The following is a 22,196-nucleotide window of genomic DNA, read 5'->3' as shown; positions in this document are numbered from 1 at the left end:
GGCTGGAACTACAGTTACATTAAAGGTTAACACACCACAGTACAAAGACTGCAGGTAAAGATTGACTTAATCATTAGGACGTTTATTTTATATTTTAAGCAGCATGGGCTTTTGGAAGACTGCCATAGATAATGAAATTATTTGTCAGTAATTACCAAGATAAAAATTTCTTGAAGATGTGTAAAAAATATATTTGTTGACAAATATTCTTATATCTTAATGTTAAGCAAAACTACATAATAAATGAATAACTATACCTAACATTAACAAACATTAATTATATAATGCACAACATGGTTAATGATGTGCATTCAAATAGACAATAATATACATTCAAAAGTTATTGATACATTTATTTGTATTTATATTCATATTTAAATGTACATGAAACAATGATTTTCAAATAATGTTTATTAGTGAACAAAATAATGAATCAATTTTTGCCAGATTCTCTTAGTGGATGTTTCTCTTGATTCAGCTAAAAATCAGAAACAACTTGTTTACTGTGATTATTATGTGCAAAGTCTATAGTTCCCATTATAATTATTTTCTTTACAAAACTGATAGAAATGTAAATTGTATTTCATGTTTGACATTCATAGGCTTCAACCCATCATAACTTTTATTATTATATGTTATCATACTAAAAATACTAACAAGGATCTTCCAGGCAACTATGAATAATGAAAAACTTAAAAAAGAACAAGCGAAAATGTACACAAATTAATTAAAGTTGCAGATGCTATTATATTAGATTTTTTTTAATTTCCATTTAAATACATTCCCTACATCATACTCCCACATTTACAGTGAGGGTCGGTACTCTTTGATTAAAGATGTGTTGATTCTTGTGTATGTGACCATTTCTGACGTGGCTGACTACTCATGATAAACTTTTTAGAAGTCGTCCTGGTTTCAGGTTGAGTTGTCACGACTGTGGAGGTTTTGGAGGAGTAGAATTTGTTGCCAAAGCAGTCCTTCCTCTCATAGTTCTCACTGATTGTTGTAGTGCCAATGACTTTCTCTCCCTCAGGGACTGTTTGCACTTCCAGCACACTGACCTGCCGTCTTTGATTAGCAGGACTGAGGCAGGGCTCCTTTGTGACAGAACATTGCCTGCGGTCTGTAGCCACATTACAGCAACACTGGGGCTTGGCCTCTTCCTTTGGGTCTGCTTTCTGAGATGTTGAATGCACTGGTGTCTCTGAAGACTTCCTTGCTGCAGACTGAATGGAAATGAATGAAGGAGACACTGGAGATGTGGATTTCTTTTTAGTACTTGGAATAAAATGCTCTGGATTTGAGTTCTGCTCTTGTCTTGTAGATTGTCCAGGTACACCCCTCCTAAGATTCCCAAGACCATTCTGGTTTTGGGATTTTGGTGATTTGCTTGACCCAATGCTGATTTTCCTGATATTACCTGAGGGAGGTGAGCCTTGCACTGCCACCATGGACTCCCTGAAGAGGCCAGAGAGTCCTACAATGTCAGAGTCAGATTTCAGAGTCGATACTGAATAAAGGGCCTTTTTGATGGCCTCCTCTATATCCATAAGTCTCGCAAGTGTTTGCTCTTTTAAACGGATTATCTCAACACCAGCTTTCTCTAGATCCTCAAATGCCACTTCCATGGATGAGATAATCTCAGGTTCACTTGGCTTTTCTTTTTTCTGTTCCATTTGGACAATCTTTGGCTTTGCTTTCTTTTCTTGTGGTACAACCCAATCTGGTACACTCTCAAAAATGTTTCTAAGAGAGCTAACGTCTACTTCATTGGTGTCTTCCTCGATTTCTTCCACTTTGGAGAGTATGCTCTTTAGTTCCTCTTGCATTTTCAGCTTGTCGAATATCTCCATGACCGCCACAACATTACCTTTCATGATTTCATCCATGTGGACTGAAAGTCTTTGCCTTTGTTCATCCTCAGTCTCTCTCCTCATTTTCTTTTCTCTCAAGACTACCCCACTCTCTTGTTGGTCATCACATTTATCGTTACTTCCTTGACAGTTGTTAACATCTATTTTGTAGGTCTCACATGAGAAGCCATTGTTGATTTCAGCTTGCAAAACTGCAGTAGTGTTGTTGGTATTCTCTGCAATGTTCTTTGCTTGATCTTTAGCCATTTTTATTCTTTTAGGTTTCACTGGTGGCACTGATCCACCTACCTTCACTCTAAAGTTTTGAAGAGTTGCATGAAATGTTGAAGATTCATTCATGCTCTGCAGACTTTCTACAGAACTCTTTGGAGTTTCTTCAACTGCATTCATGAAATTGAGCTTTGATTGTGGGGAAGCATCAAATTCATTGGCCTCGCCAGAGTTCTGTAAATTTTTACAGAGGACATCTTTATAAGTCATTGGGTTTGAGCATGGTTTTGGAGATGAAGGTTCCTTAATGTCCTCATTAGGCAGTTTTGAACAGGTAGCAATGACTTGGCCATTGTTGAGATGGTCTGCATTGGTTTCATAACCAAGAGCAACACCTGCATTTGCGTTTGGCTTTAAATGATCTGGTTTAGGTGGAATAGCTGGCTTGGGTCCAATGGGGTTTTTACGATTCTTAAGAGGAGTATCTGTGGAGCCATGCTCTTGGTTTATCATGGGGGAACATGTGACTGGTTTGTTTTCAACGGACCTTTGACAAGAGCCTATTTCAGCTCCCTCCCTTGGTGTTTTTAGAGCCTCCTGTTCAGTTTGAGGCTCAGGAGAAGAAGCTGATGACTTATTTTCCTCTAAGTCCATTGTCCTACCACTTGGCTGTTTAAGAGGTTTCACATCTGTCTCCTTCTTGAGTCCTGCATATCCATTTCCAGCATTCCTGTAAATCATTACAGCTCTAAAATCCCCTTTTGTGACATTAAAGTTGGACTTTCCTAAAGAATCAAGAGCTGCTTGTATGCTACCTCTCATTACCTCCCCCTTATTTTCTTTTTCTTCTTCATTTTTGGTAATCTGTGAGGACTCTTCGTTAACACTTACATTACTGTCTTTGTTCACATTCTCATGGCTCACTGAACCAGGATCAATGATCAGTTGGATTTGGTTGGTTTGAGAAGCAGGTTGATGTTTTGCTTGCACACTCCGCTGAAGAGGTTTTGCTTCCATTGTAGCCTGATGAAGATTAATAATGGCTGTTTGTAGATTCAGTAACTTGTCATCTTCTACAGCATCCACCAGCTCTGCTTGAAGATCAGCTCCATCATTCATGTTTCCTTTGCAAATATATTTAATGTCTTGATCTTGTAGGGTTATTTCTGGTTGCACATAATCACCACATTTTTCAGCTTTTGTCTTGTTTGGTTCTCCAAACTTTTTATTTTCAATTGTCCTCACAGTTGGTTTAAGTGACACTTTTGACTTGTTTTCAGGTGGCTGCAGATTGAGGTATGTAGCATCCAAATTGGTGGTGGTGAAAAGGGCTTTTATACTTTTTACATTACCTGGCATACTCTCACTTGTTTTCTCTCCTTCATGAGAAACATTTAAACCGTCTGTTGATGCTTTCTGTAGACATTTCAGACGTTCAGGTTCTCCTTTCTCAATGCAGCATTGGAATAGCTCAACATTTCTAGTTCTGTTTGTATCCACATTAATTGCTAAATAATTTTCCTGCATAGCACCAGATTTGCAACTGAAGTCTGTCTTGATATCAGCCTGTTCAGGCTCTGGAATTTTCTTTTCACAAGAAGAAATGGATTCACACTCCATTTGGCCAAACTTGACCAATTCACTGTGGCTGTAGAGAGCATAAACTGCTATCTCTCTTGTTCCTGTGGAACCTTCTTGTATTAAAACTCCTTTTCTCAGGTGTTTCTCTTGATTGAGTAGATCTTCAGTAATCTGCACCACATTTGCAGTTCTGCACTCTTTATCTTGATGTACAGCTAATGGAAGTTGGTGAGTGGGAACATCTATTTTATGAATCTCCACATTGCCTTGATTGTCCTCTTTTAAGAAGGTTACAACTGGATCGAGGTTTGTTCCTGGCAGCATCTGAAGCATGATGCTCTTTATACTTCCAGTTGCTATCTCTTCATCATGAATTTCAGGTTTTGTATCTTGGATGAAATTATATGTTGCTTTCTTGACATGTCCAGTTTCATTAGCTTCAAGAAGGGTTCCTTCAGAATTAATGATGTTGAAATTATATAAAGAAATGAGAGTCTCTTCCAAGTTCTCCAACATAGTATCTGATTCTTCCTTGGTTTGCTGATTGATCTTATCAAGTGGAGTCGATTCAAACATTTGGGCTCGGCTTCTTACATTGGCCTTCAACATTTCTTCTTCTTCTTCTTCTTTGCTAAAGCAATCATTTGTTGAAGAGAGATTCTTGTTGTTATGTGATCTGTTTTCAAAGACTTGTTTGGCTCTAGATATACCCACAAATACCTCATTTGTTTCTGAGAGATTCATATCACTGTTTTTTTGGATGTCTGATAATTTTGTTCTATTACTGCCATTGTAGTCGCTCATGTCATTCTTCGGTTTCTGGTTTGACCCATCTTTCTCTTCAATCGCAACATTTCTTATTGGACAAGGGCTCTCCAGACTATCTCTCCGAGTGTCCATAGGTTGAGATTCAAACATCCTACGTGTGGCTTTAACATCAACTTTAATGACCTCCTCTGATGTCACTTCCTCTGATTCGTTTGGTTCAATTCTGGACTGAAAGTATGGTTGTGGTTTTCCCTCTTCATTGTGAGAGCCAGACAAATGTTGTTTAAATAAGCCAGAGGTTCTCTTGACGTTATTGTCTTGAAAATCCACCTTCATCTGTTGTTCTTTTTGGCCACGGAAATCGACTGTGTCGATTGCATGGTTCTCAAATTGCCAGCATCTTGACTGGACCTCACCCTGGTATCCAGTGTCTTCAGCTGGGTCGGGGTTCAGAATATCAGCCAGCTCCTCCTCTACCATGCTGTCCACTGTTTTTAACTCAGGACACGTGTGTTTTAGCAGGCGTCTAAGCTCACATTTCTGTCGCCGTTGGTGCAAATTGGACATTGCTTCTCTTGATGGGGGTGGTGAGGTGAAGGGTCTTTCGTGTTCATCAGTGCAGGTTTCCAGCTCATGTGTAGATGGATTTGATTCAGGTGCATCACCCTTTACATTTGCAATGGCATGTTTAGATATGTTTTGTGCCTCTTCAGTCATCTTAGAGTAAAAATAATTAAGAATACCCATATTAGCTTATTATATCAAATGTATAATTTTTACGTTTGTTCAAGTGCTGTATTTAAGAAATTGTAAATTTTTACATACCTGTTGAACTGCAAGGAATCCTGGAGCGTTTTTTAGTTTTTTTGCAAAATATTGGTATTTATTTTTTAGTAGTCTGAATACAGCCAGTTAAAAGTAGTTAATAACATTAGAGATCATGTCAGTATTTGGTTTGAATTGTTTTAAGCATAAAGACAAATTAAGATATTCATGATAAATGTGTGTTCTATAATGCAAATGCGTGGTTAATCAAACTCAAAATGTTCAATAATAACGTCCAACAACAGAATTCATGATTACCATAACTAAGATAACTATGGTGCATGATTTTACAAAAAAAGTCACAAACTAAATGCTAAGGTTTTGAAACAAAATAAGGTTATTTTTAAGAATAAGGTGCTAATCACAAAGCGCAGTACACATACATGACCAAGCCATTCATTCCAAAGTTCACAGCAGGGTTGATGGTAGCAGTTAGTGTGTAGACTATATCAGAATCTAAGCAATACACTTTTCTTACCTTGCTTGGATTTGGCCGTTTACCAGTTGGAAAAGTGGGATCCTGTTCCTTCAAGCACAATTTTAAAGGAAATAATTACTAAAATGTCTGAATAAAAAGGACACAATTCTCTTTTCAGCCATCCCTATATGACCAGAAAATAAAGCATTACTGATTTCATTAACTTCATTAAAATGTGTCTTACTATATCCAGTTGAAGCTATGAAACAATTTATTTAAGAAATTATGATTTATATCCACATGGTCCTTGAACTTGTAGCTAAAAACATTCACATTGTGAACCTTCATTTAACAGCATGTTGTTCCTGCTCCCTGTCTTACCCTGACTCATCCCCCTGACCCCAAAGGTCACCACATGTATCATTAGGAATAAAAGAAGCTACAAGTACTAACTGGTTTTAAGAGGGTTTCCTGGAGGCTTTGCAGCTGCCTCTTTTGACAGATATAGTGCCGACAAAGCTTTGACGGAAATAGAGTATTTCTCCTGTACGTAGAGAGCTGAGCTGTCTCTGAAGTCTGCAACTGACCTTCCTTTATCCTCTGTAACACAGCAGACATATCGGAACCAGTATATAGTTATTGTGACTCAAACTTAAAGAAGAAATATAGTCAAGGTCAACATCTGTGCTTTCATAACTGAGGCCCATGACCTAGACCTCAGGGGGGTACAAAAGACACACTAAACTGCCAGAAATTAGTTTTATTTAAAAGAAAGAGTTTGTTTTTCAGTGGGAGGTGAGCTGTCATGTGATTGGTCGATATTGTTTGTTAGTTTGGCCAGAGACCTTATCCATGCCAGAGACTCACTAAGCTACCTGCAGGGCATTTAGATTTAACTGCAAATTAGGATGTTGTAAAGTCTGCCATAATAACCTCATCAAGTCATCTCCATTCACAGCCTTACATATGAGAACTATATTGTCCATCAATCTAATATACAATCAGGTTTTAAGCTGCATTGAAATTGTTCAATGCTATTGTTGTATATGCCATAATATTTGTTAAATAACATTTTTTATATGCCTAGGCTTATCCATATATTGTTAAAACAACTTGCAAATTCACTTAATAGACTACATACTTAATAGGCATTATTTAAAGTTACTAGACTACCAACATTGATTTATGAATCATGATTTATGAATTATGAATAACACTGATTGATTTATGAATTTTTTAAATAAAGCTGACATCAAATACTTCAGATAATTTCAGATAAGGCTTTTATTATTATTATTTTATTTAAGTCAACCTGAAATCAAAATTGACCCTGTTTGTTTTTCTGAATGTATATTCCTGGTCTCATTGTGTGCATTTAATTGGTGCCTGTTATTCCAAAGAAACCCTTGTTTGTCTTCATAATCACTAATGAAAATATATTAAATGGCTCTTCCTTTGAAACAACTTTTGTCATGTAGGCCACACAGGTTACTGGCTAATGTTTACAAATATCCAAATAGCTATTAAAGAATAATCTGGGTACACTACAAGTTAAGCTCAATCGACAGCATTTGTGACATATGTTGATTACCACAAAAATTAATTTAGACTCGTCTGTCTTTTTATTTAAAAAAGCAAAAATCTAGGTTACAGTGAGGCACTTACAATGGAAGTGAATATGGCCAATTTTAGGAGGGTTTAAAGGCAGAAATGTGAAGCCTAAGATTTCATAAAAGCACTTAAATGAATTCTTCTGTATTATTTGAGCTGAAAAGTTAAATCGTCATTTTTACAGTAATTTTAGGGTTTACGGCATAACATCGTCATGGCAACAAAGTTGTAAAATTGGATATAACTTTACACAGAAAAGGTTAGTAAGTGCTTTTATTACACTGAAATCATGTTAACGCACATATTATTTATGTCTTTTTATTTTTGTAGTATTTTGACATTTACGGATTGGCCCCATTCACTTCCATTGTAAGTGCCTCATTGTAACACAGATTTGGGTGTCGACTGAACTTAACTTGCCTTTAAAAGCCATTTAAAAATAGTATTGTTTTAGCAAAATCTCATTCATTTTGTAATGCCCACTTTTACAATCCAATCAATTACTGATTGATAAAATCAAAACCCGTATTACATTTTCTTGTTGAATATTACTTTCAATGGGAAATACATCACTCTTGGGCTGCAAACGGCAATTCACATTAATGTGACTTTAATGTTAAACTTGTTTTACTGTAGAATGTCTGCCTTTTTTTTCAAATGGTGATGTTGTTTATTGCTCTGCAGCTCTCATTAAAGTAATGGGGACAGCTTCAGAAAGTGGTTGAATAAGTGGAGAGGATTAATATCTAGTTTCAATTTCAAGGGCAAAATATTGTGGAAGTGTATGTGTCTTGATTCAGGATAGTGAAATAAAATGCAACTAAGGCTATTGTGTGAGCGTGATGAAGAATACAGATCTAAAACTATAGTCTATAACTACCTGGGTCAATTTGTTGATGCACTAAAGACATTTAGTTAGTGTATGCATCTGTTTGAAATCACATGGTTGCATATCATTAGAATAAGGTATCAGAATGATTTTGTGAATTTTATTTGGTTCTGTAATCATTGGCTAAATTGTCATGTTATTCTGTCTAGTTGACCTCAAACACAAAATTAAGAAAATTCCCATAGCTATTGATTAAGAATACACAAGAGGCCTTTTCAACGCAGTTTAAAAATGGGGAGGTAAGGTGAAGAAATCAAAAAACAACCTCCCATAATAGAATTTCAGCATGATAATGAGTTGAACATTAACAAATGCTTATTTATTTGCTGATTACCAATGTACCAACCAGAGTAAAATGTTAAACCTTTTTTGTAAACAGCCTGTTTTGTAACGAAAATGAATAATCAAATTCTGGAAATCCCATTTCCCAGGTCAAACAACCGTGGTGTGCTATTATAAACATTTTATGGGAAATCCTCCTTAGACCTCACGTGACTTGATGCAATATTCTGCAACACAATCATTTAAAAATGTGTAAACATGGACTCACCACCATTCAGTGCTCCTTCTCCCTGTTCTACGCTTAACTCAGATCCCTCTGTATTGTTTTATTACTTTGCTCAGTAATGACTGTGACTGGTCCATCGGCCATTTGTGTCCTCTGTATGTGTCAGCAAGCCTGTGGCCACTTCTGTTCTGGTAACAGCTGACCCTGTCTGGCTCCCATGGAAGTATGAGTGCCAACCAGCTATTTTAAGAGCTATTCTGCTATTCCGACACCAGGCTAAGTCAATCACTTGCAAAGATACTTTTCCAGTCTGCCCCAGCTCAGTATTCAGACCTAACTAAAATTATCACAATGTTATTTTCAGCTCATGTCATTGTGAACAGTTGCTACTCCTGCTGTGATTTCATCTGGCATTTTCTTCTTTACAGTTTAGAGGCATCTCTCATGTGGTCTGGGTTTTGTTGTGAGTGATGTAGTGATTGTTTTTTACACCACCAACACTTTGATTGGTCCAATAGAAAGGTTTTTATGCTGTGGATATGATTTCCTTTGTTTAATGTTGTGTCTAGCTTGAGCTTGTATAATTTACTCTTGCCATTTAGGAAAACTGATGATACTATATACATTTTTGATATTTAACCTTGACCTAGAAACCTTATTATGTATGGTGGCCCCAAAAAGGATTTGGACAATAAGCAACACACTGCAGGCCTGCAATGCAATTCAAATGAATTGTGGACAGAATTTTGAACTTTGAATCCATGCAACTCCTGTGGTTAAATTCATGTCTTCAAAAGTGAGATGATAGTTATGGGTGAGAAACAGATTAATATTTTAAGTCCTTTTTTCTATAAATCCCCACTTTCACACTCGTTTTTAGCAATTCACATTCTTGTGAATCAGAGAGGAGAATTAATAGTAAAAACAGACTTAAATATTTATCTGTTTCTTACCCACACCTATTATATTGCTTCTGAAGACATGGAATTAACCACTGGAGTTGTACAGATTACTTTTATGCAGCCTTTGTCCATTTGGGAGCTTCAAAGTTCTGGCCCTCATTCACTTGCATTGTATGGATCAACAGAGCTGAGATATCCTTCTAAAAAGCTTTGTTTATGTTGAGCAGAAGGGGATGGCATTAGGGAATTTTCATTTGTGGGTGAACTGTCCCTTTCAAAAAAGTCTAAATGTGATTGCATTAGATAACAAAATATAAAAAGAGGGATCTGTAAACAAACAATGCCAGACCTTTTCTCAGAACTAATTTCAGAGCCATTTTTGCAATTAAATGTCAAGTAATTTTTTTGGGTAAAATCAGTTCAAATCATGTTCACACAGGTGTCCTTGCAGAGTAAACACAGGTGTTGATAACTACTTTAACTTTGGACATTATTGGGGGCCTGGGTAGCTTAGCAAGTAAAGACACTGTCTACCACACCTGGAGTCTCAAGTTCGAATCCAGGGCATGCTGAGTGACTCCAGTCAGGCTTCCTAAGCAACCAATTGGCCCGGTTGCTAGGGTGGGTAGAGTCACGTTGAGATAAAGTCCTTGTGATCACTATAATGTGGTTCGCTCTTGGTGGGGCCTGTGGTGAGTTGTGCGTGGATATCGCAGAGAATAGCTTGCCATGTCTCCGCTTTAACATGATCAACAAGCAACACGATAAAATGTGTGGATTGACAGTCTCAGACACAGAGGCAACTGAGATTTGTCATCTGCCACCTGGATTGAGGTGAGTCACTACGCCACCAGAAGGAATTAGAGTGCATTGGGAATTGAGCATTCCAAATTGGGGAGAAAAAAAAACATTGGACACTATCCAATTGTTTGACAACCAGAGAGTATTAAAATACTTGTGTCTTAAATTGGAACCATTGTTTTATCATTTGAAACAAACCTCTTTTTGTGAAATGTTTTGCTTGAAAAGTGTGTTCGTGCAAGATTTCATTAAAAGAAATGCCACTTGGTTTGATATTTTGTTATATACTGCAAAAAAATAAAATATACAAAAAATGTATATGTATATATATACTTTTTTAAGTGTGGGGGCCCAATACTTACTGGGGCCACAATATGTACTCACCATCTGAAAAGGATTTCTGAACCAGAAATTGTCATTTTATTGAGTGACTTCTTCTGCCCTTAAAGAGTAATTACATCAATAAATACAGATTCATTTCTTTGTCTATCTGACTTGAACTTTTGAGAATCTCTGAAAGATTACCTTTGAAGTCACTTGATCCTCTTCAATCACTTTCTCTTGTTCATCACAGAAGTGATTAACCTCTGCCTCTGCTTATGATTTTGTGTCCTCAGCATCGTTGTTTTTATGAAACGTGCAGGCTTTCTCAGCGCTCAATGATTCACGTGCCATGTTGCTGCTTTTGGACTGGATGGTGACCTTTGACTCAAAGAGTGCCCTGAGAGCGGTAGTTCCTGCATGTTTACGCTGAGGGAGACTCTGCATAGATTTACTGCGGGAGACAGGAGAGGTGGTGGGTCTGTCTTTGGTATCAGTGTTCCTCGATAGTGTCTCGGCTATCATTCTTGTTGACAGGGATTGGTGTGATCTGTCAGGTCAGCTATAGGAGACAAATTATAAAATATATTCATATTAAATGTACAGCAGGATGGTTTCAATTAACTGGAAAAAAACTAAAAAGTTAATGAAAGTTGAAAAAAACAAAACAAAACAAAAAAACAGAGGAAATGGTGAACAGTTAGAGTATCTACAATAAACAGTACACATTCCCTTATAGGCCTACATATAACGTATACTAAAAATCCTAAAATCTCTTAACTGGAGTTTTTCCGCACTCTCTCATGTTAGAGATGTGAGAAGATAAGTTGTGCAAGAGAGCTCCCGGTTTTGTTCATCGTTTGAGAATTCTTCGGGTAAATATAAAATTCTATACAAAATGCTGTTAAATTGCATTAAATATGTGTTCAGAAGAATTTAATGTTAAAATTGAGTGTTTGTTATGAGAAGGATGCATATGGATTGCATATATGGATTTTGACCATAATTTGGCACACATGTGATGACTCGGTATGTAAATTTAGAATTAATTAAATATCTTATTTAATGATATATAGCCCAGAATGTTTTCCAGTTTAGTTAATGTGTGATATGTGTTATATGTGAAAATATGAGTGGTATTGTTGAAACTATATACTATAAACCATATAAAAAAAAAATTATATTTCATCTTTTGTATTTTCCTATATATATATATATATATATATATATATATATATATATATATATATATATATATATATATATATATAATGTTCACATCGAACGCAGTTTTTTTCTTTTTCTGCACTTGCAAACAATTTGAGGAAGAACACATTAATTGAATAGTGTTTCAACACTGCTTTTCCAGCGGATAAATCTCATGATTTCAGAATACCTACACATTGCTGGTGTGTGATCGAGACTACTCAGAACCAGAGTCATAACATGATATTTTCAAGTTGATATTATGTTATACGATTAAACATTTAAAACTGAAATCGGGGAGGATTTAGAAATGGGCAACAAGAGCAGCTGCCCAGGGCAGCATCTTGCTGGGGTTGGAACGAGGCACCAACACAAACAAGTGGGCTCCCTGAAGTCCACAAGCCATCTCATCTCCAACCCCCTCCTCCCGTCAACAAAAAAAGCTAGAACCGCTACTGACTGAAATATTGCTGTGTAATATTGCTTTGAAATATTGCTTTGATGCAGATTAAAACAACACTCCTATTTACATATTTTGAATGAATGTATTTTAATCTTATAGCACTTTTCCGACACTACACTCAAAGCACTTTTACAGAGAGAACAGGATATACCAGTACTACCAGTATATTTTAATAATATTATTCAATTGTTTTATCTTCTATTATGTTTATATTGTACTATACATGTGAGGTGATACTTGTGATATGGCTGATACGAGTTCAATGGAAGACTTTATTATTTTTATATTATAATGTACGCCTCAGTTGATAATGCTGAGTGACCTGTAATACTACAATAGTATGTCTATGCAATAAACACAATAACACAGTAAATTTAAAACAAGGAATCAGTAATGATGGGGATAAAATATACTTTATTAAACAAGAAAATAATATGCTTAAATATGCAATATAACAGTAACAAGAAGTCAATTTCAGAAGTCATAAATATTAGTAAACATGTCACACGACATGACAAGCGATATGAGCTTCAACAACCCTACCAGACAACATATCCAAGCATTTAAGCAGGTAAACATCTTACCAAAAAATCTTACATAGTGCAGCTTTAATAAACAACCGTCAGAATAAAACCCCAAAATATACTTTTGGTATCCTGTGGTGATTATTTTTAACCAACCAGCTACATGAAATAATAAAGTAAAGCACAGACATATTTTAGAGGCTGCCCTAATCAGCAAATTTGTGACATTAACAGTTTATAAAAGCTTAGATTTTATTGATGCTCTTTGGATAGATCATACTGGGACAACACAATCATCAGGTTTTGCACAAGCTTGTGGAGTCCATGACAGCTTAAATGCATGCATCCATAAAGCAAGAGTGGGACCATAATATACCAGATTTGAAATTCTGAGATTAACATTTCACTTTTAACTTGTTATGCTCATAATATTATTGCAATTCAATATTTTGATTCAATGACAAAAATGTAAAATGGAAGCTATCCCACTTGTAGTCTCAGAGTTTTGGACCTCTCTATAGTTTCAATTCGACATTTTGTGCAATGTTCACGTTGTGTCTTTAAGATGGAATAAGAGTTTATTAACAACCAGATCTTAAACTCTTAATTCAGGTAAAGGAACCCTCACTATACCACAAGCTGAGAGACAGACTTCCTCCAGTTTCTGAATCCAGCTTCTGTCCAGGACAGGGCATGATAAGTGGACACAATCTTGAGACACTGGGCCCTCCTCAAGCTGCTTTTCACTTCCATTTCCTCTTCCTCTCCTGCCACTCTCTCCTTCATCACAGTCCAACCTACAGTACAGACCGTCACATGGCTTTCAACATGGAGCAGATTTAGAGTCTGCAATTGAGTCGCATGATTTGGCCGTACTTTTTAAAGCGATAATAATAAAATCCTTTGAACTGCACGTAGATGTGTGTAAATAAGTACAACATTGTACATATGTTTCCATAGTTATTTGAAACTGTTCTCAAGATATTTCTGGTTTAAATCTAAAAGGAAAACCCACAGAAAGAGAATATTTAATGACTAAAATGTATATCTGTTTGAACTAAACATTAAAAACAATATCATCGTTTAATTGACCCAGGGCACATTTATTATATTAATCATTACCAATGTAGATAATATGTCAGTTATCATCTGGTAACTGATAATTAACCATCTCTCATTTGCCAAAGACAAGTAAACCACTGTCATGACCTTTAAGGAACAATAAATATTTAAAATAATCACAATTCTGATTATATTTGTAACGCATTTGTGTTTTAATCTGACATACAATATGTTTTAGATCAATTGACATGAGAGTCAAAACAAGTGAATCTATTACCTCTGAAAAGTGCATGCCTCGCTCTATTTACAGACGCCTAGAGATAATTCTCAGTGCATCACGAGTTGAGTGCACTGTGCAGAATTGGTGGGCAAAGTCCAGCAGGTTTACTACACCTTACTCTGGGAAAACTGCCCCCTGAGACTGTCTAAACCCTGTAAAAAAGGACTGGTTAGAAAAACAATGATTACAGTCAATAAAACATATGGCTGGTACTACTATTGAGTAGTTACATACAGTAATGTCAAATATCATCTCTGCTCATGTCTTCAAGAGATTTAAAAAAATGTTCCCTGTAGGCATGATTTTCCATAAACTTTATGTAACAGAATAATCACCAATTTCCAGTGTGTGGATACCCCCTTTTATTTAAGTACAGCATAATGTGCGAATAGGGAGCGGTGGCCCTGATCATTACATTACACTCTGTGAAAGGTGCTAGATAAACAGTTACGCTTTACCACTCAACCATGACCCAGGCCACATTTCTGAGACCCATGATGTCTTCGCTTATTAGGGTCAAGCTGCCATTTGACTTTTACCCCTTGTAAGAGACTGCTGTTGCCACTTGTCCAAGGGTCAGTCCAAAGTCCCACAGCCAGCCTGGCATCTCATTCTGGCTTAAAAAGAGGCCCCTCATGCAGCTATGAATCTTAAAGCATTTTGTTGTGTCTAAATTTGACATGCTGCTCTATTGGATTAAGAATCAGGAAATCAATTATGAAATGCATGGATTAACCTATGAGTCCAAAGTTACACGATGAACAAAATCTGCACAGTGTTCCATAATGAATGTTAATGAATGTGAAAGTTTATTTCTTCAAGTTAAATAATACATGCTGCATAATAATTATGATATTTTTTTCTGTTATGTACTCCTATTTGTGCCTATTTGTGCATATTTGAACTATTCTCGCACAAGTTGTGTTTCAGTTTCTGACATTCTGAGAGAATGTTAAGATGCTGTTAAGACCTGTTATCCAATGAAAGATTGCTTTGGTGAGTAGTGTGTCTTGCAACATAACCACATCAAGATACAAATCTAATTAAAATAAATAAAATACATTTTCATGTATTCTTTTCTTTGAATCGGAGACAAAGTTTGAATTTTGCATTGTTCATTCTGCATTACCTAGTAGTAGATAGTTTTAAGATAATGCACAAGAAATGCTTGTCATTAATCCTGAACATTTTAGCTAATATGCTGTGTCTCTTTGACAAATTAAATTGTTTACAACCATATACACCGATCAATTGTACAGAGCGGTTATCTGAGTTACAGTAGACTTTGTCAGTTCAAACCAGTCTGGCCATTCTCTGCGACCTCCCTCATCAACAAGGCATTTCTATGTGCAGAACTGCCACTCTGTACAATTGTGGTGAGAACAATATCATCCCAGAATGCTATTCTGAGAAGATAATAAATCCTGTAAGTGGCAAGGAAGAACTCTGTATAACACTAAATATTGATAAATTATCACTTTGAAGCAAAGACAGACATAGCTTTTTATATTACATAAATAAAACTTCTTAAAAAACACCTACATATGTAATCACATGAAAGTGTTGATTCATACTCACCCTAATGTTGTTCCAAAGCCATATAACTTTCTTTATATAGAACACAGTTGTTTTTTCAGTCACCATTCACTTTGCATATTCTATGTGTTCTGAAGCCAGAGCTGTATTTAATGTAAATCTTCGCAACTTCCTTTGAGACAAAAAGAATAAACATAGTTTTATCATGTATTAATTGTTTACTGTCATATTCATGATACAGGTTAGGTTTATGTAGAATTGTAATTCATAAGATGTTATTTTTAAATACACCCAAATGTAATATTTACCAGGTCATAAATATGTATACATTTTAATTAACAGAATTGTCTTACATGAAATAGTGCTGCATACAAAACAGACAATAATATGGCATATACTCTTCTTCCATATGTAAATACTTACAGCCCAAAGCTTCTATATATGTATCTGGCCATTTACAAAAAAAATAGAAAAGGTACTTGACTTTAGGTGTTCTTACTTTAATCCCATTTTTCTGTGTGTGATTGTCATATGTGTTTAATACATGAATCTCTCAGTTGAACAAACTTTAATAGCCCCTGACAGCTCAGGAAATGATTGGATTTGAGTTTTGCCTTGATCTGACAGTCTGTCTCAATCAGTGACTCTGTCATATTCAAAAGGTTAAAGAGGGCAAAGAGAGGTATTTGTTTTTTTGTGCCACAATCCTCAGTGTGCAATTCACCCTCTTATCTATGAGCCGAGATCAGTTTTCTTTGGGTGCTTGCTTCTGTAATGTGTGTCTAAGTGAGGTTTTGCCTGAAATGAATGTGAATAGAAGTTCAGTACATAACAGCTCGACTATGCATTTTGTTCCCTTCTTAGATGCTTTTTTTTAAATATAGGAAACATCTTGTTTTGACAGAGAACAATCTTCATGATCTAACTGACTGTACTCCTGAAAATCACTCCTGTCTTCACAACTGCACAAAAATAGAGCATTATCATTTACATGAAAGTGTATATTGGTGCCACTATAGTCCCTGTAGCTTTCTGGAACTGGTAACTGGTAGAGCAAGGGATAGGTAACACCAAGGTTTTAGGTTTGATTCACAGGGAACAGGGGACAGGTAAATTATACATTGGGTGCATTGTATGTTGCTTTGGATCAAAGTATCTGCCAAATGTGTAACATTCCTACATACACTGTAGGTTGCTGAACTCACAGTTGCCATACATTCAGGCCCTTTAAGCATTGACCTGAAACTAGGACCGTACCATATAAGGGGAAATCTAATCTATGTATTTCTGTATTGTGTATTTATGAACTTTCTTAACTTTTTTACAGAACAGAACTTTACAAAAATAACTGAATTCATGGGGGCACAGATTTTACATGGGATGTATATAGTCATGTACTATGATGTGATAACATCACTCTCTAGTGGTAAGTTTCACATGCAGTTCTGCTTCTGGGTGGTCATTTGTCTCTTGTGGCTAGCAAGGGTTTATATAAGCACAAGCTAAAACAAGTATTTATTTTTATCTCAACCTGTATTACAAGCACATTTAGATACACCTGAAATGCATTAGAATCAACTCTTTGAAGCCCCAGGGTTATATTATCAGTTTCACAGAACAGTGTATCAAATGGCACCTTTTTAATTTCTCATCTATGTTATTTCAAACTCACAGAAAATACAGAACTGCTTTTGACTGTGCATGTGCACTTATGACCATGTGGGAGAGACCAGGGCTTGTTGACACACACACGCACGCACACACACACACACACAATATAGATAGATAGATAGATAGATAGATAGATAGATAGATAGATAGATAGATAGATAGATAGATAGATAGATAGATAGATAGATAGATAGATAGATAGATAGATAGATAGAAAGCAACATGAAATCATAACAATCGTCAGGAGAGTTGCGCTACATGTTTTATATAAATATTGGAGAGTGGTTGAGATGGAGGAAAAGACATAGTAAGATGTGAAAGCTTAACTTCAGCTTTATGTGAGTGTGCTGACTGTCCCCCAGGCATACAGTGGATTTATAATGTTTACCTTCTTTTGACAGATTTTAAAGCCTTGCAGGACATGTTTAACACCCATACCTCAGGACAGGCATGGATTGTTTTCATGGTTCATGAAGTGTGCACAGAAGACCCTTTGCCTCTTTGTGAGTAGGTTTCACAAGAGAACCTGTTCTCATTACTTTGACATTGTGCAGAAAATAGAGGATTAATCCTTTAAATAATCCCTGTTTTCATAGTGCCTCCCAGAAAGTATTTGATACTTAAGTCACACTTAAAGCAAAATATCAAACCAAGTGGCATTTATTTTAAAGAAATACACACAAACAAATTTTTAAGCAAAACATTTCAGAAAAATAAATTTGTTCAGTATTAAATTATAAATTCAGTTATATTATTCATAATGAAGAAGAAAAAAAGTCACTTTCTGGTTGTTACTTAATTTGGTTGCAGCATGATTTGCAGAATGTTAGAGACTAACAGCCTCAGTCACCATCCTTTGTAGTAGTAATAGGGGTGGTTGTTTGTTGGGGGGTCACCCGGTCCCTTCTGCCTGGGGCCCACAGAGTCTAGAAACACCCCTAGCTCTTCCTGACCCAAACAATAAACAAAGGGGTGTCATTCAAACACTACAGTATGTACATTTATTTAGTAGCTTTATATGTTTTAAAAAAATGGATTGTTGGTTTCACACAAACAGAAAAACAGCTGCTTTTACTGTAGCCCTGGCCTGTAGCACCCTTTCATAACTAACTAACTAACTAACTAACTAACTAACTAACTAACTAACTAACTAACTAACTAACTAACTAACTATCTAAATTACAGGTTCTAATATGGCACAGTAATAGTAATTAATTAAAATTCTCTCATCATTTTCTCACCCTCATGCCATCCCAGATGTGTACAACTATAAACAAAGATTTTTAGAATGTCTCAGCTCTATTAGTCCATACAATGCAAGTGAATGGGTACCAAAATGTTGAAGCTCCAAAGCACATAAAGGCAGCATAAAAGTAATCCATACAACTCGTGGTTAATTCCATGTCTTCAGAAATTATATGATAAGCGTGGGTGATAAACAGGTCAATACTTAAGTCCTTTTTTACTATTAATCTCCACTTTCACATTCTTCTGGCATTTTGCCACCTACTGGGTAGGGAGGAATATTTAAAGTAAAAAAGTACATAATTGCTCTCTTTCTCACCCACACCTATCATTTCCCTTCAGAAGCTATACATTTAACCACTGGAGTCTTATGGATTACTTTCATGCTGACTTCATTTTCTTTTAGAACTTCAACATTTTGATGAACTATCCCTTTAAGGTAAACGTGGCCTGCTGTCTATGCTTGTGGCGTGCAGACTAGCTCCAGCACAAATTTGAAAGTGTTATAGGCATTATGAAATATGAAGGTGGAGATGAGGAGGTGGAGGGATACCGGTCCGCTTTTATATCCTTGGGTTATGATTGCCAGGCACAAATGAACAAGCTCCTCCCAAAATTACATTTGGAACATCATTTTTCTTTTATATTGAACTTTCTAAAAGTTCACTGAGGCCCTCTGGTGGACGGAGTTTTCCTCTTAACTTCTTTTAAGTAGGATGACTAAACCGTCTGTATACTTCATTAGACTGCTGTTTCATAAGCTATGCTATCCACATTATCGGACTTTTATTCCCATTTGGAAAGTAAGTTGCCCACGTTTCTCTGATATTTACATAAAGGTCCACACGGAAGTTCGTCTTGTAGGATGTTACCAACCGTCAATTAATTTCGATTTGCTTGCTTGATTTTTCGGTATGCATAACTAGCAACAGAAACGAGTTTATACATTGAATACACCTTTTTTATAACTCAAAATTATGGTAAAAAAAAAAAAAAAAAGTCATTTAGCAGTATTTGCGTAGTTTCTGTCTTTAATTTAACCAAACTATAGTTAAGTAATAGTAATAGAGTGTCACTGAAATTTATTTTCTAATTACGGCTAGCATTGTGTAAAACAATATAAGCACCAATCAATTAAAATTTCGTGTGAAACTAGGCCGCAGAACTGCCTTTTTTATTGTTTCCAATCGAATTCACGGAGGCTCGTGAGGGCGCAGATATTTACATGGGATGTACGTGTATTTCCAAACGACCAGGAGAGGGCAGGAGCGAGTCGTTTTCAGGACACATTATGAACGTTAGAAAGCGAAGGGACAAAGGGCTGTTGTTCAGTCACGCAGATAAGCTCTATAAATTAATAGTTTGGGAACACATCAAGCGGACCCGTTTTTCCGTTTGTATCATTACTGTTTTTTCAGCGTCTTACTAATTAGTTAAATACACTGGTAATAGCTAATTATTTGACTAGAATGCATAGACAAAGATTGAACATTTTTAAAACCTAAATTAACACCATAGATTAGATGGACGATAGACTTAAGCACAACTTTAGGATGGTGGTTGAATAAGTTTGCTCCTCAGTGGAGCGTATCGGAGTTCCTAGCAGTGCCAGCTGGAAGAACCACTGGCTGATGCCAACACCATCCCCCACCTGGCATTGTGCCCTCCGCGTGCCAGTGCCGTGCACTGAGTTGCCGCGACAACCAAAGCAGTGAAGTGGAGCAGTCCCAGCTGCAGCTCAGAGCACAGTGAGTAATCTTGTGCTTACAGTGAATCTTTATACACACAAACACTCACACACTCAGATTTCCTGACCTAAGCTTGAACCCTTAAGTCACCTTGTCCTCTCCCAACATCTCTTATATCTCACTGGATTTCACTTTTTTGTCACACAAACACATGCAGAGTCTTTCTTCTACTGACATGCTTCTTAGAAAGTAGAAAGCATGCAGCGACACCATGGCAGCAGAGTGAATTGCGTTAATGAAGTCCTTCCATTGTCCAGCAAGTGAACTTCTACAGTAAACAACAGTTAAAGGGTCAAGCACAGGGCAGATCACACAACAACTGATCTCAGCTCTGTGGGATGACCCCAGTCCTGCTGCTTTTTGCCTGATGCCATGAATTTTTTGGCGCAGCTACATATTTATGGCATGAACAAGTCAGATTCTTTAAATTCCTGTCTTATTTTCCTTTCCCTTTCTTTTCCTCCCACTCTCTCACTCCGTAGTGTGGTCAGTAGTGTTTTGGGAACAGAAGGCAGTAGAAAAGTTTCATTGAGGGTGAAAGTGGGCGGGCGTGTTTTCAGCTTTGGGCACTTTTATGTCCCAGAGCAGTGGTTGATTTTTATTAGCGGAGTTCATGTTTTTTTTTTTTTTTAGCTATATTAACTCTTTTCTTGGACATGTCTTACCATGCCTTCATCTTTTATTTTTTATACTTTTTAAATGCCTTTTATGTATTATAATAATAATATTTTTTTTTTTACCCTAGTATTAAAACATGAAAACCCACATTAAAAATATTTATTAAAATGGTATAATTATTATAATCTAAACAAAAAGTGAAATACATATAATGTTATCTATTCTAAACGAATATAGTATAATATAATAAACCATTTTAATTGTATTGAGTGACAATTATTTATATAAAGTTTTTGCACAAATTACAACAGTTTTCATAATTTCCACCTTTACCAACTATTTGGCTCTAATCTTTTCTTTCTTTTTTTTTAAGCTAGTGTACTTGTCAAATTATAAAAAGTGTGAACATTTTATTTAATTGTGTGTGTTCAGGATACATAAAATGTTTATAATGAAATGATATTTAGTAAGTCAATGGTGTCTACCATTTTATCCCACCATAATGTTCACCACAAAAATGTTTATTAATGTTTATTTGAGTTGGGGTGGAAATTACATCGGTTTGTAATGGTTCAGGTTGAAAAAAAAAAACAAACACAGAAATTACAGAAGTGTTGTGTGATGAATGTACAGTTTAGACACCGTTAGTAAACATTAAATAAATGAGTGAGTTTGAAAATGGGAGTTTAATACAGTTTGAAAATACTTGTTAACATTAGTTAATGCATAAAAAAATAACTTCAATTTACAAGGACCAATTGTATTTTCAAAAGTAATCTTTCAGATGTTTTACTAAGATTAATAAATGCTGTAAAAATATGTTGTTCATGGTTAGTTTGTGATACAGATGCATTAAACAATATTAACAAATAGAATCTTATTGTAATGTGTTACCAAATGCCTTAAATGATTAAATCCACTAGGACACAAGTGCCCATAGTTGAAGAAACAACACTCAAGTGTACTGGCACAGCATAACTTGTACCCTCAGAAGGTCAGCTGGCAAGTCTGATATTATCACCATTGTGACTGTGTGGGGACTAGGGTTTGTTTCACATCTGACTCACTGCTCATGTGGGTTCATTTCTTCACTGATCTTGCAGTTTCTGCCCACAGCTGTGGCCAGTAACCGACT

At 36.0% G+C, this 22,196-nt stretch overlaps 1 protein-coding gene across 2 annotated transcripts; it reads right to left on the bottom strand.

Moving 5' to 3' along the window:
* Positions 1-426: 426 nt before the first annotated feature.
* LOC127635340 (xin actin-binding repeat-containing protein 1) lies at positions 427-8,865 on the bottom strand. Of its 2 annotated transcripts, XM_052115295.1 has the most exons (4): positions 8,727-8,865; positions 6,130-6,276; positions 5,737-5,784; positions 427-5,150 (listed from the first exon to the last, which is right to left on the bottom strand). In XM_052115295.1, exons 1-4 carry the CDS (start codon positions 8,730-8,732, stop codon positions 831-833), a joined length of 4,521 nt encoding a protein of 1,506 aa, XP_051971255.1. In that variant the 5' UTR covers positions 8,733-8,865; the 3' UTR covers positions 427-830. The 2 variants fall into 2 exon arrangements, with proteins under 2 accessions (XP_051971255.1, XP_051971256.1); XM_052115296.1 differs by lacking the exon at positions 6,130-6,276 and having other exon boundaries at positions 8,727-8,864.
* Between the last annotated feature and the right edge of the window lie 13,331 nt (positions 8,866-22,196).

Source organism: Xyrauchen texanus, chromosome 42 (genome assembly GCF_025860055.1).
Source record: "Xyrauchen texanus isolate HMW12.3.18 chromosome 42, RBS_HiC_50CHRs, whole genome shotgun sequence".
In the NCBI taxonomy this organism is placed as follows: Eukaryota; Metazoa; Chordata; class Actinopteri; order Cypriniformes; family Catostomidae; genus Xyrauchen; species Xyrauchen texanus.
This window is presented reverse-complemented; position numbering and strand designations above follow the sequence as displayed.